This window comes from Dipteris shenzhenensis, chromosome 20 (genome assembly GCF_047967505.1).
Source record: "Dipteris shenzhenensis isolate YYH24624 ecotype China chromosome 20, Dip_SZ_1.0, whole genome shotgun sequence".
NCBI lineage: Eukaryota > Viridiplantae > Streptophyta > Polypodiopsida > Gleicheniales > Dipteridaceae > Dipteris > Dipteris shenzhenensis.
Genome location: NC_141615.1, coordinates 9,898,348 through 9,911,743, shown reverse-complemented (window position 1 = coordinate 9,911,743; position 13,396 = coordinate 9,898,348). Strand labels below are relative to the sequence as shown.

The following is a 13,396-nucleotide window of genomic DNA, read 5'->3' as shown; positions in this document are numbered from 1 at the left end:
ATGGTCAGACATCTGACTAGAATACTTTTCTGGCCTATAATTGATAATATTAGGCACCTTAGCCCTTTTAGGCTCAACCGTATGAACATTGGTTTTAAGCTCAGTTGGAGCTTTACCTTTCTCTTCATGAGATGGTCTAGGATCCACCCTCTATAGAAGCTTCTTCTTCAACTTCCATTTAGGTCAATTAGGTTTTTTTTTTTTTTCCCAACGCTTGAACTAATCCGACTGACAAATCATGCTAGACGTGAAGTAATATTACTGTTAATATTTTTTAAAAGAAGAAGCTTTTCCATAAGTTTTTGAAGTAGGCATGAAAAGAGTTCCCTCCTTACATCCTTTCATTCATAGTTTTTTCCATCTATTACCATACACATATGTCATACGAGTACGGAAGTATGATTGGAGTATGATTCAGCCCTTGGGGCTGAAACATACGTGACCCTAGTTTTACCCAAAAAATTTCAGAAAAATATAGTTTGATCATTGATCATTGTACACATTAAATTGACATAGAGGTATTAAAGTGAAACTTGAAACTTGTATTAATTTTAAAGTCATCACTCATGAGTCATGAGTCATGAATCGTGATTCATCATTCATGAAAGACTCCAGCCTCCAGAGACCGTAGTCATCTGGATTCTAGATTTTGATACATCATGATTCATACATGATACATAGTGTCGACTGTCAAATGATGGAATCATAGATCATAGATCAATAATCAATACTACACCAAAACACCATGATCAAAGGAAGTAGGTACTAGTAACTACACCAAAACATGAAAGGCAAAACATCATAAAGAAAAGGCTGCCAGTGTGCCACAGCCCGAAAATAAAGCATGCATGACAATTCACAACCAATGAGGCTCAAGCCTCAAGCTGCATCTTCATTCTCATCCTCTTCTCATCCTCATCCTCATCATCATCTGCATCAATGCCTGCACCCTCCTCATCCTCCTCCTCCTCCTCATCACTATCATCCTCATCTGCCTCGCCATGGAACTCCAAAAGACTAGAGTTGCTTGAAGCTGTAGCAACATCCATCGTTCCTGTAAGTGTAACAATAGGGGCTGCAATGTCTTCTCCCTCTGTATCTGCTTGCCTTGCTAGCAGCCTATCATCATCCTTCTCCTTGTTGATCATTTCTAGGGTCACTTCTATCTTCTCAAATCCCCTTTCCTTGATTTTGGAAATGAGATGCAAATTAGTATGGATGTATACTAATTTCTCGGTATTCTTTGGAAGCAGCCTATTCCTTCTTTTAGTATGGATAAGAGAGAATGTGCTCCAATTCCTCTCACAAGGAGAAGCACATGTGCCTTGCGAGAGCACTCGAAGAGCTAACCGCTGCAAATTTGGTGTGTGAGCCCCAAATGTCTCCCACCATTTCACCCCTTGGTGCATTCTCTTTTCATCCTTTGCAATCACACGAGCAAATGTGCCTGACATGGATTTGTAAATATCCAACTTATCACATAAGGTGCCTTGGCTGTCAACATCATACTTGGTGTACCGCTCTATGGCATCCATCCACCCATCGTGCACCTCCTTGTCACTATCTGGATTTTTCTCTCTCCAAATAGGATGGAGAACAAACGCTGCCGCATGCAATGGAGAATGCATCATATTCCACTTGTCAACACACAAGGCTCTAACATCAGCCAGCTTTGAGGATTCAATCCCATCAATAGTTGCCATTTTCTCGACCATCCGATCAGTGAGTTCATATACAAGTCCCATGGTAGCCCCTTCCCTATCAACCAAGTGAAGGATCTTCAAAATAGGTGCACAAAGCTTCACAATGAGTCTTGCATCTTGCCAAAATGAAGCACCCAATATAATAGAAGACACCTGTTGTACTTTCACAGTGCGTGACACCTTCTTCTTGCAATACTCATCACTGACAACCATGCGGCGCAATCCATTGTATACCCTCTCATCCAACAAGTTTGCTAACATGATAAACATGTAAGCAAACCGTGTTTGTGCTGGCTTCACCAATTCCTTCTTGCTGAATTTTCTATACATTGCTAACACGGTGTGTTTCCAGGTAACAAATGTCACAATCATGTTAGCATGTACCAACACTGGCTTCACCCATGCAAGCTTTCCAATGTCCTCAAACAAGAGGTCAAGGCAATGGCATGTGCATCTAGTATAGAAAATGTGAGGCCACTCTTCCTCCACTAATTCTCCTGCCCGCACACAGTTAGATGCATTGTCCATACACACCTGCACCACATTTTCAGCCCCAACTTCAAGAATGGCATCTTTCAGTATCCCAAAGATGTACTCCCCTAACTTATACTGCGCACTTGTGTCCACGGACTTCAAGAAGGCTGAACCAAATATGCATGAGACCATAATATTGATTATAGGCCGGCGTCGAGTGTCAGACCAACCATCACAAGTTATGGTGTAGCCATATTTTTTCCACTTATCCCGAAACTGTAGCATCTCTTGATCTATGCATACTGCTTCATTAGTTAGCTCCGTTGTGTGCAAAACATTGTAGGATGGAGGCTTAAAGGTAGGCCCAACTTGGCCAATGGCACGAAGCATCTCCAAAAAATAAGGGCTCCTCACCTTCCAATGAGGAATATCCTTTGCAAAGAAAAAACGACGGAGAGCAATGTATGCATCCTTCTGTGCTTGTGACTCCCATGCCTTTTCCAAGGTTCCCTTTGACATCTTCAACTTCTTTTGCTTTGGCTCATATGCACTGCTAGATGCATTTCCACTTGCAGTACCACTCACTGAGGCATCTCCCAAATCAGCCACATCTTCAATAAGCTATTTTGCAGTAGTTTTTAGGGCCGCCTTTGCCTACAATCTTCGACAAGTATCTTTCACATTTTCAGGAGGAGCGGTACACTTGTCAACCCCCAAGCCTATGAGCCCAAGAAAATGTGCCCTTATACGGGTCGGTCCTCCATCCCATGAATAAGGACAATATTTACATTTACAAGTGTATTGGCCCTTCCCCAAAGGCTTTAAGGCCTCTACAAATTCCCATTCTGGTCCTTTTTGTCTTCCCATTTGTAGATCTGTAAGCTGCAAATTTGCAAAAGAGGGCAAATAAGGCATTGGGCAAAGGAACGATTTCCAAAGAGGGCTTGAAGCCCTTGCAGGCTGCCCTGTTAGATGGCATCAACTAAAGAGAGAGCACTTGTTGCAAAACAGGAAAAAAGAGCAGCCATTGCAATCACCTTGATGCTTGGAGCAGGTAGAGCGTAGAGGCAAGCTGCGGGCTGCAGTGACCACTCACCTCCAAAGCAAGTAGAAGAGGGCAAAGGGCTGCCTAAATAGAGGGTAGCAAGGTGTTGAAGAAGAGGGCAAACTGAAGAAGAGTGAAGGGCTAAGGGGACTCGGGAGTCGAGACTGAAGAAGAGGGCAAAGGACTACCTAAATAGGCTCTTGAGAAGAGGGCAAAGGGCTGCCTAAATAGAGGGCAGCAAGGTGTTGAAGAAGAGGGCAAAGGGCTACTCAAATAGAGGGCTCTGCCTAAATAGGCTCTTGAGGTAGCAAGGTCGATGTGCAGGCAGAGAGTCGGTGAATCGTGATTGGAATTTGGGCGTAGACTGTACTATGTAGTACGTACGACCTTTCTTGGGATTTGGGAGCCTTCACAAGGACGTCGTACGGATTCGAAAATAGGAGCCAAGCAATAATATAAGATACGCATCCCGATTTCCCCCCCCCCCCCCCCCCCAAAAAAAAAAGGCACGTACGAAAATCCGTACGGACGTCCGTACATACGGAATCCGTACGAAAAAAAGGACCGTACGTGTACGGATGCAATAGTGCTTTCATTTGCTTCTTTCCTGGAATACATTATATACAATTTCATTCTTAAAGGTGAATCTGTCATTATCTTTACTCTTGAATTTGAAGCAGCAATAAATTACTTTTCATCAAATGGATTTGAATTACATGTAAATCTATTACATGTTATGTTGTTTCACAAAAGTTACATTCTTATACAACTGTGTCATGGGTTTCATTTCCCCCTAAGCCATCCTTAAGGGCACACATAGGTCCTCCCAACTTATGGTGAATAACGTAGAACACTGATGGTCAGCTAGCCTTTTAGTAATTAGAACTGCGAAGGAGGCCCTCTTCATAGAGTAAACATGGGTTTTTATGCGATTCTGTCATCGATGGAAGTTGAAAGCCATAATACATCACATGTTCGTTTAAATGAATAAAACACCAAAAGGCAGGAGTACTCGTAACATCTGGTGTAAAAGCCTTACCATCAAATATTGACACTCCATCATTAGGAGAGAAACACCAACATTCGCCCAAATACCAAACAATGCTCTCTTTCATAACAGAATTGGAGAGAGAGAGTAGCTTAGTGACAATGTTGGTCTGCCAACTTCAGTGTTTTGAATACAGGAACTGCCGAGAGATAGTATGTAACAAATATAATTCACCAAAAATCCAGAATTGAAGTATGCATGTCTCGACCAATCTCAAATTTCCATCTATGAATTGATACTCCGGAAACTAGACCCTTTGTAAGTCCGTATAATTTGGTTGATATCTGTGATATAATCTCCTACTACATCAAGCTGTTTAAGAGGACTGGTATGATCTGGATGGTTAATCATAGAACAATGGCAAACGCGAGAGAAAAGGTTTTCAGCCGCCATACAAACCTGCCAAAAAAAGGCAAAACGTAAAGCAAGGATACAAGTCTAAGGTTCTGATGCTCAAATTTAAGGCAAATCAGGGGGGAAAGCATATTTGTGTGGCAAATAAGTTGTCCGCAGGATACATATATCTTGATAGAGAACATCAGACCTGCCCACGCGCAAGGGTCTTTGATGCTGCAACTTGAAGAACTGAATCCATGTGCAACTGCATCTCACGAGTTTCTCGCCTTTTCTTTTCAGAAACTTGCTTAGCAGAACTCACATCATTCTCCAGGTTAAGCACTTCATCATGAGAAGACTTACGGTAGGCCTGCAAATCTACATGAAGTTTCTCTAATGTTTCTGAGAATTCTTCTATATGAGTTTTCAGGTCGTCATTTGTGGATGTGAGAGTTGAATGCCTGTCAAACAAAGAGCAAACCCTCAAAACTGAAGGTACTTTAGCATAAACTATTTGTTCAGACAGTTAACAAGCTTGAAAAGAGTTCCTTTTCTTTCAACTAAAGGACTTCTATTAAATATGGAAGAAACTCCAAGATCAAAGATCAAGGCAGAAATACATCGTGCAATGTAATGTTACAAAGAAGAATATTAATCATTTGCCTAGACGGAAAGATAATTCAAGAGTATATATTTTGACAGCGAGGGAACCTTTGAACAAATGACCATTCCTCTTTTTACTTGACACAAAATGAAGGAAGGGATAGAGCCACGTCCTTAAATCCTTATTAAAACACGGAATTAAGGCCTTGCGAACATTGTTGAAGGGAATCTATATCAGAATCCAGTTTTTTGTTGCCAAAGTAAATATCAAACTTTTAGTGCTGATATATATTGAAGCTTTGTAAAGACAGTAACAAATCTCATCACATTAATAATATTGTTACAATATAAGATATTGGAGATGTAGTCTCAGGAGTTAAAAGCATTTCTCGCATTTACCTGGTGAAGATTTATGAAGGTCAATGGAAGTTTTCACCTCCTTTTGGATTTTAAGGGTAGGAATTGAGTCATACATTTTAGGAAAATGTTATAAGGTTTAGAAAGGGGATAGGGCTAAGGAGTGGAGAGCTTGTCTCCTGCATGGATCAAAAGGGGTAAGGGTTGACAAGTTTAATCTAGGACTTCAAGGGTTGCAAGTGGAGATCGGAAGTGGGAGAGAAGGATTGTGAAAGTAAAATGAGATTTGCAGTTAAGGATAGAGAGAGAGAGCGAGAGACAGGGAGAGAGAGAGAGAGAGAGAGAGAGAGTAAAAGAAAGTTTATTAAAGTCTTCGAAAGACCGATGGGTCTATGAGACTGTGAAAAATCCTGATACAAACAAGCAGTGTGGGTGAAGCTACTAATGAGCATCCACTCCAATGCACAATGCAAATGATAAGTGTTGAGTGCTACATAGTCATGTTAGAATGATGATCATCTACACAACACTAACATCCTCATCATCAGAGCGTCGAGGGGGATGAGGTAGTGAGGGCATGAAGTCAAAGATAGAGTGTTGGCGGTTGCTTGCGACGTGGTCCTGTGTCGTCTCTAGGTCATAGCTCTACGCTTGATAAGGGCTGCAATGACTCCTATCGGTGGAGCCCCAACTCTGAACAGGGAAGGAATATCCCCAAGTGTAATGTGTGCATCAAACCTTTGTCTGAGCTGTCGCATCACTAGCTCTGTGTCACGATCGCGATGGGGCCTCATGGTGTGGCAGTTCGCATGGTCTAGCTGGAAGAACTCAATGATCGAAAAACTGAGGAGAGTCTATCAAGGAGGTTTGCTCCTGTCTCCGTGATTAGAGTAGACGCTCGCGGTGTTTGACTGCCTCGTGAATGAGCGGCAAGCATCTCTAATCTGGAAAGGAGAGAAAGCGAGGCAATATCCCAAAACTGTCTCTGAAGAGGCAATAGAAGCGTCCTCAAATCTCATAGTATACTAGACATTTGAAAATGAAATGCTCCTCTGACTCAATCTCATGTATGTCACATAATGTGCATATGCACCTCACTCTCAGCCCTGCCACTCTCTATGCGAAGTCTATGTAAAGAGACCTAAAACTGCCTAATAGAGATCCTCAGTGTGTGGGGTAGGTGGATCTGCATATATCCTGGTGGGTCGATAAAAGCCTCTACTGTGATATGTAAACAATGACCCCTGTAGAAGCTAAGCTTCACTAGAAGCTCGCCCGATCACAACCACGAATGACCTAGTTGACCTCATGAGATAGGAGAGGGAAAAAAGGCGCATCAATGCTATGCTAGAAGGGGGGGAGTCTATCCATGTGGAGTCCCAATCACTCAAACCATCTCTTTGTGCATGCAAACCAGCATCTTTGATCACCTGTTGTTGATAGTGCCATAGAGGAGGACAATGCTAGCCACGGTAATTTGCTGCATCCAGAAGTGCAATCTCTGTACCCCCTGACCCAATATAGGTAGGTGATAACGTGAAATGCTGCACTGGAGATGACCCAAACTTAGCTTGAATGATCTGGTGAAGAACTGGACGGCTTACTGGGAATCATCCGTGATAGCATAAGAACCTGTAGGCACTCCATCCGAGCCCACTCTATATCTAACAAACCCGGTCTCCAACTAGGGTTTCCATACATCCCCGTTGGGCGGACCAAGGAGTCAAAAAGCTTGGTCTGCGGGTCCTGAAAATGTGAGCTGGAAGCACTGCCTCTCTAGTCTGGCCAATGAAGTGTATCCTCTGCTCGGGCCTGCATCACTGGTCTCATAGTAAAGATAGGTCTAGAGAAGAGACCCCCTAGGTATGTGTATGACGAAACAATCTCAACCAACCACCTGTCAAAAGTGAACTGCTCTCGGTGCACAGCGGCTCGGAATGTGTTGAAGATCATGACCTTGGTTTTACCAAAAATCATGGTAATCACAAAAGGACTATTGTGCATCTAGGTGTCTCTCAAGACCCTCTGCTGAGGAAGACAGGAGCACCACGTGATCTACGTATAATAAGATCTGAATCAAAGTGCCACTGAGAGAGCATCCATCTCTCCCAGTGTCTGCATAACTGTCTCAAGCTCATCGATGTAGAGGCCAAATAGGGTTGGTGATAAGGTTTGACCCCATAGTATTCGTGATCTCATCTGTCCATTCAGACCCTATCTGAATTTTGCCTGAGACCCTCTCGTAAAGTGCCATGACAACCCAAATGATCTCCTGGTCATAACTCAAGTCCTGTAGACGCCTGATGAGGCGGGCTCTCGAAACCGTATCAAATGCTTTGTGAAAATACACAAAGCAACAATAAAGCCTTTGTTTCCGTTCCCTCGCCTCCTCAATGATACACCTAAGTGTGAGAATGTGGTCCATGGTCCCATGATCACGTCGGAATCCACCATCCTATCCATCTGCTCTAAGTCACTGCATCTCTGCGAATCAACTGACCTCATAATCAAGCATGGATGCATATATCCTGGACAAGACATGTCTAAACATAATGGTTCTGTAGTTTTCCAGGCTCATGGGATCCCCTACCATGTGAATGGGTGAAATAGTGTTAACAGTCCAGGTGCGTGTGAATCCCAGACAAACAGCACAAACAGCTTTGCTAAGATCGGGGCTAGGTGATTAATCCCATATGCAATGAATTCAGCGCATAGGCCCTCATGATCTTTCGCTCGGCCATTATGAAGTTTCATCACGGCATCCTTCACCCCCCCTAGTGAAGAGTGTGCAGGATGTGGGGCGAGGTATGTGTGAGAGGTTAGGAGATGGCTGATTTGGGATATCATAAAGCGTGCGTGCATAGTTATGCTAGACTTTGAGTGTCAATGAGTGGTGAAGGGGACCGCCCCTCTAGAAATCCCCTCCAAAAGTCCTTAGAGTTGTGACTAAACAGGTTTAGGGCCTTGTATTCATCATCGTATCAGCTATTACAAGGGACGGTTCCAAATGGTGGTGGACGAGTGGAGCGAGTAGTGTGAGGGAAAGTGTGAAGGGTAGTCTCGTGTAGTGAGCGGGTGACCACAACAGCACGATCCCCTAGTAAGGGTATGAAGTCAATATATGTGAGAAGTATGTAAAGGCGAGCTGAATGTATAGACGAGAGGCTGCGGTCAAAATCTATGTCATGATAAGTGGTGTGAGTGATATGTGGAGTGGGAGGTACTGAGAGATGGGGTGTAAAGATACTAAAGAAGAGGTATGTATGATAAGCTCCGGGAGGAGAGGGTGCGATAGTAAAATCAGTGATACGAGAGGCGAAGACAGGGGATCCCATGATGTAATTAACAACGCTAGAGCCCCCTCCATGTGGGAAGCAGGTAAAACCACGTGAGGAGGAAGACCATTATAAATAATAAGGTGGGAAAAGATCTGATAGCAACGTCCTGTGTACCACTGAGACAAGGGTGTCAGAGGCACTGGTGAGGTCTATGTCATCTCTAAGCGAGAGATCCCTAGCTAGATGGCTAATGTACACTAGGTCAAGGGCAAGGTCAAAGTGGATCTGAGTGTGTGGGGGGAGCTCTCCCTGTGGTTGGCATGGTGGTGGAGATATAGAGGGCCAAGTATGAGTGGTCAGCTCCGAGTGGGGGGGGGGTATGGTGAAGTCGTGTATCCGTGAGACAAAGTCTAGTGGGCCTAGTAGATAGTCCATTGTACTAGATCCACCACCATGTGGGAAACAAGTGAGTCTTCTAGAAGATGGCCATCTGTGAAGGCCATTATCCCAAGCTCAGCTGCATCTAGTTCCGGGACTATGTGTGGGTCTCTGTCATCATTTGAGAAGTCAAGTAGGCCCACCTATCTATTTCTTGTCCATGCATTGAAGTCCCCCAGTAGGAGGGTGTCTTCCTGTCTGGAAAACTCCATGATGTCAACATGGATCGTTTGATATGGGCTATGTCCATCAGTAGTGACCTCGATGATGTGTCTAGATGAAAGTAGCACACTGCAATGAAGATAGGCCAAGCATCTGGGAGCTGAACTCATATCCACATGTGTCGTGCATGCTCCTCTCTCCGAACCATAGATATGAGTGGTCTCAATTATGATATGAAAAGGATAGTGTGACATGAAGTTGGGGGTAATAAACTTCACGCACCTCTTCACTTCCTGCTGCTTTCGAACTGAGTGATAGAGATATTCATCACTAGGAAAGGGGCATTAAAAAGAAGCTTTTATACCAAGAGACCACACTATACTTTCCTTTCTTATATGAGAATGAAGATGGCAACATCCCAAGTGATTTTATACTCGAGCATAGGGAGAAGGAAAGGATCAGCGGAGGCCATAATCTCAACAAGCTGGTCTGCACCAAAGAGAAGAGCGATACGTTGTTCAAAGTATATCTTGTGGTTCAACATGACATGAATTGATATATATTGAGAAGTTTGAAGGGGCTGATTGGGTCAGATGGGTAGGTTCCGCGGAAACATTGCACCTCCATAGATATCTTTACAATTAGCTCAAAACACTTTGCAAATTGTCATTAGACACAGAGGCCTATAACTTTCAGTAGAGACATGATATCAAATATTCAAACCATATCGAGATGCGCCTTGAAATGGGCTTCGCTCTGATATAAGTTTCGTAAGAAACAGAGAAGCGGTTGGAAAGATATGGGCAGTTTATTGGGCGGGGGTAAAAATAGTTTGAAAAAGAAACAGTCACACACAGTGTCATAGATTTTTGGTTTAACATCTAATACAATAACTGAAGACATAGGATGATGCTCTTTGAAGAGATCTTCGCGCTGATATAAGTTTCGTTCAAATCGGACCATCGAGTGAAAAGTTATGAGCAAAATACTCACAGGGGGTCAAACTATCATGAAAAACACCTACTCCTTCTACTAGTGCTGACTTGGGAGAATACTATCTCCATGATTAGACTTCATCAACGATCTAAGTCCCATAGAGGTCGCCTAGGAGGGAAGGAAGAGCTCCCTTTGTGACTTGGAACATAGATAAACCATGTATGCGCAATGAGCGACCGAAGAGACAACACTTTTGAGCACTTTGAAAGAGAAAACAATGGAAAAAGGGAAGAGACACTCATGAGAGAGAACCTGAAGTGACCTTCATTACCAATAGAGTGAGACTCCACTCTAATGCAACTCAAAATACTATGAACACAAGGGAGAAGAAGAGGTTTCATACGTACAAGAGGGAGCAGAAGCTCCAAGAGTACTCATAGAGAGAGAATGAACTAGAGATAGATAGACTCAAGAGTCTACATAAGAGAATATCTACAAGAAGGAGAGAAGGCTCATAGAAGAGATTTGAGGAGACTAGAGCTACAGCAACATGAGGCCTAATGGTGGAAGAGATAATGAACAAAGGAGAGGAGGGCTCCTTTTATAGAGATTTTTTCACCCTCCTTCACCCATTTACAATTACTGCTTCTAGATTCCTTTCCCCATCAATCACATAAGCCCGTATGTCACCATCCATGTCCTTTTTGGCTACTCTTGCCATATGTCCCATCAAAAGATGCTTAAGACTTTGAAAATATTGAGAAAGTCAAGAGTCTCCCCACATGGAGCCCATAGGGACCCTCTCTTTTCCAAATGTTCACATCCTCCTTATTCCACATAGGAATTCTTCTAGAATTCCTCTTGACTCCACACTCCTCCACATGCCTTCCACACGCTTGGCATGTCGCCTCTTTTATATTATTGAAACACATAAACATGAGCGCACCTCTTTATATGACTCACTCTTCCTATTTTCTAAAAACCCCATAATATCCCATAACAAATAACTCTCACCCCATACCAAGGTATTTATCATTCATACACATGGTATTTACAATGATCCATTCCACTCATCCTCTCAATCCCATACAATATCTTAGAAAATAGAAATAAGTGAGAGCCACTAGGCTATCACCTGATACTCAAACTCTTATCAAACATAGAGAAAAACAGTACCAATGCCAAATAAAAAATATCAATTTTTGGCGTCACATATTTCCGCCCCCAGTAGATCCTTTGTAGTGACAGAGAGGGTCTGTTGGCCCTCAAGGTGGTCGAGCATAGAAGAATTTAAGGCGATACTCATTAGTTTGTCCGGGTATCACCATGCCGTTAACATTTTCAAGTTGATAGGTTCCATTGGTGACATTCATATACATCCTTATGGAGGCGTGGCCAAAAGTACCAATCTCTGCTTCTGTTGTGGAGTTAACCCTCGAGGAAACATGGCTTCTTTCACATATTGCTGAACATCTTGCAGTTCTGGCCATCCAGTGTCTACCAAAGAAACCACCCCTCGGTCTTGTACTATAATGGCTTGAGTAGCCAACTTATCTGCCCTTTGATTTTCTTTTTTTTTAAATATGAACAAACTTGCAAAAATCAAATTGACTACATAGTGCCATAGCCTTTTGATTAAGCTCCTTCAAATGAGGACTTCTTGTCTTATAATGCCCTTGTATTTGCTTTATAGTAAGTTGAGAAACTCCTCTTACTTCCAATTCTTTAACTTGACTTTTAAGACAACCCTTCAAACCAAGAATCAAAGCATTATACTGAGCTGCATTGTTAGTTGTGATACCTGGATGCTCTTGTCCTCTTGCCCACACCTCTTGACCTTCAGAATTCATCAAGACTATCCCCTCGGCTCCTTGTTGGCGTGAAGGACTAAAAGCCCCATCAAGATACAAGACAAAAGCTGTTGGTGGTGTCTCCCTTTCATCATTAATGTCCTCCTTATATTTCTTTTCTCCTCTTAGATCCTGCCGTCCTGTGAGCAAATCTGCCATAGTGGATCTAGTGGTATTTTCAGTGACAAAAGAGAAAGAGAACTCTTGAAGCTTTGACAACCATTTTGCAAATCTCCCCCCAGGATTAGGCTTGCGAACTAGATATGCTAATACAGACTGAGAGGTAAGGAAGAAAAATGGCCGAGGTAATAAATAGGAGCGAAACTTTCTGACTGAAAATACCAAATAGAGGGCTTGCTGCTCCATTTCTTCATACCTTGTTTCCACCTCTATAAGCTATCGGCTGACATAATAGATGGGTTGCATTCTACCTGCCTTCCCTTTTTGTAGCAATACATCACCAACTGAATGCAAAGATACACTTGGATTTACATAAAAGTCTTGAGACCAATCAGGGGCTTCAATATTGAGCCCTTACTCATGGCCTTCTTAAGTTGCTGAAAAGACTCTTGTTGCTCCACACCCCATTGGAAAGAAACTCATTTTCTTGTCAACAAGTTCATGGGATGCACTATCTCTGTGAAATCATCACAAAAGCGTTGATAATACTTACTCTTTCCTTGAATTCTGCGAACACCAGTGACACTCTTAGGACTTGGTAATGCTATGATTGCTTGAATCTTGTTAGGATTCACTTGCAGGCCTTCTTCAGACACAATATACCCCAACAAGACTACTTTTGTTTGAGCCAAATGACACTTGTTAGGATTTAGACACCCTTTTGCTTCATCAATCCTAGCTAAGGCCATCTTTAACTTCACCATGTGATCTATGCACTGAGAATAAATGCAAAAATAATCCAAAAACACCCTTATGAACTTTCCCAAGTAAGGCTCGAGCACTTGACTCATGAACCTTTGAAATGTAGCTGGTGCATTGGTCAACCCAAAAGCCATCACTCTGTAAGCAAAAACTCCCCAAGGTGTGACAAATGATGTTTTCTTTTGATCTTCCTCCCGAATACGAATTTGAAAGTACCCAGAATACCCATCACATACAGAATACATCTCATGCCCTGCTACTTGGTCTAGTATTTCATCTTGGAA

At 42.8% G+C, this 13,396-nt stretch overlaps 2 protein-coding genes across 2 annotated transcripts in view; both read right to left on the bottom strand.

Moving 5' to 3' along the window:
• Positions 1-872: 872 nt before the first annotated feature.
• LOC147889245 (uncharacterized) lies at positions 873-2,582 on the bottom strand. Its single transcript, XM_087392012.1, has one exon. The coding sequence runs from the start codon at positions 2,565-2,567 to the stop codon at positions 873-875; it is 1,695 nt and encodes a 564-aa protein (XP_087248138.1). The 5' UTR covers positions 2,568-2,582.
• Positions 2,583-4,495: 1,913 nt separating this feature from the next.
• Positions 4,496-13,396, bottom strand: part of LOC147889244 (cilia- and flagella-associated protein 73-like) — a 41,171-nt gene continuing 32,270 nt past the window's right edge. The window contains exons 5-6 of the mRNA XM_087392011.1: positions 4,815-5,067; positions 4,496-4,669 (exon numbers count right to left, since the gene is read on the bottom strand). Coding sequence (XP_087248137.1) covers positions 4,496-4,669; positions 4,815-5,067 — 427 coding nt within the window. The remainder of the gene's footprint in view (positions 4,670-4,814; positions 5,068-13,396) is intronic.

Bases quoted from the DNA above. Each gene is read 5' to 3' on its own strand.
- LOC147889245 (XM_087392012.1), bottom strand. From the start codon at position 2,567: ATGCTTCGTGCCATTGGCCAAGTTGGGCCTACCTTTAAGCCTCCATCC.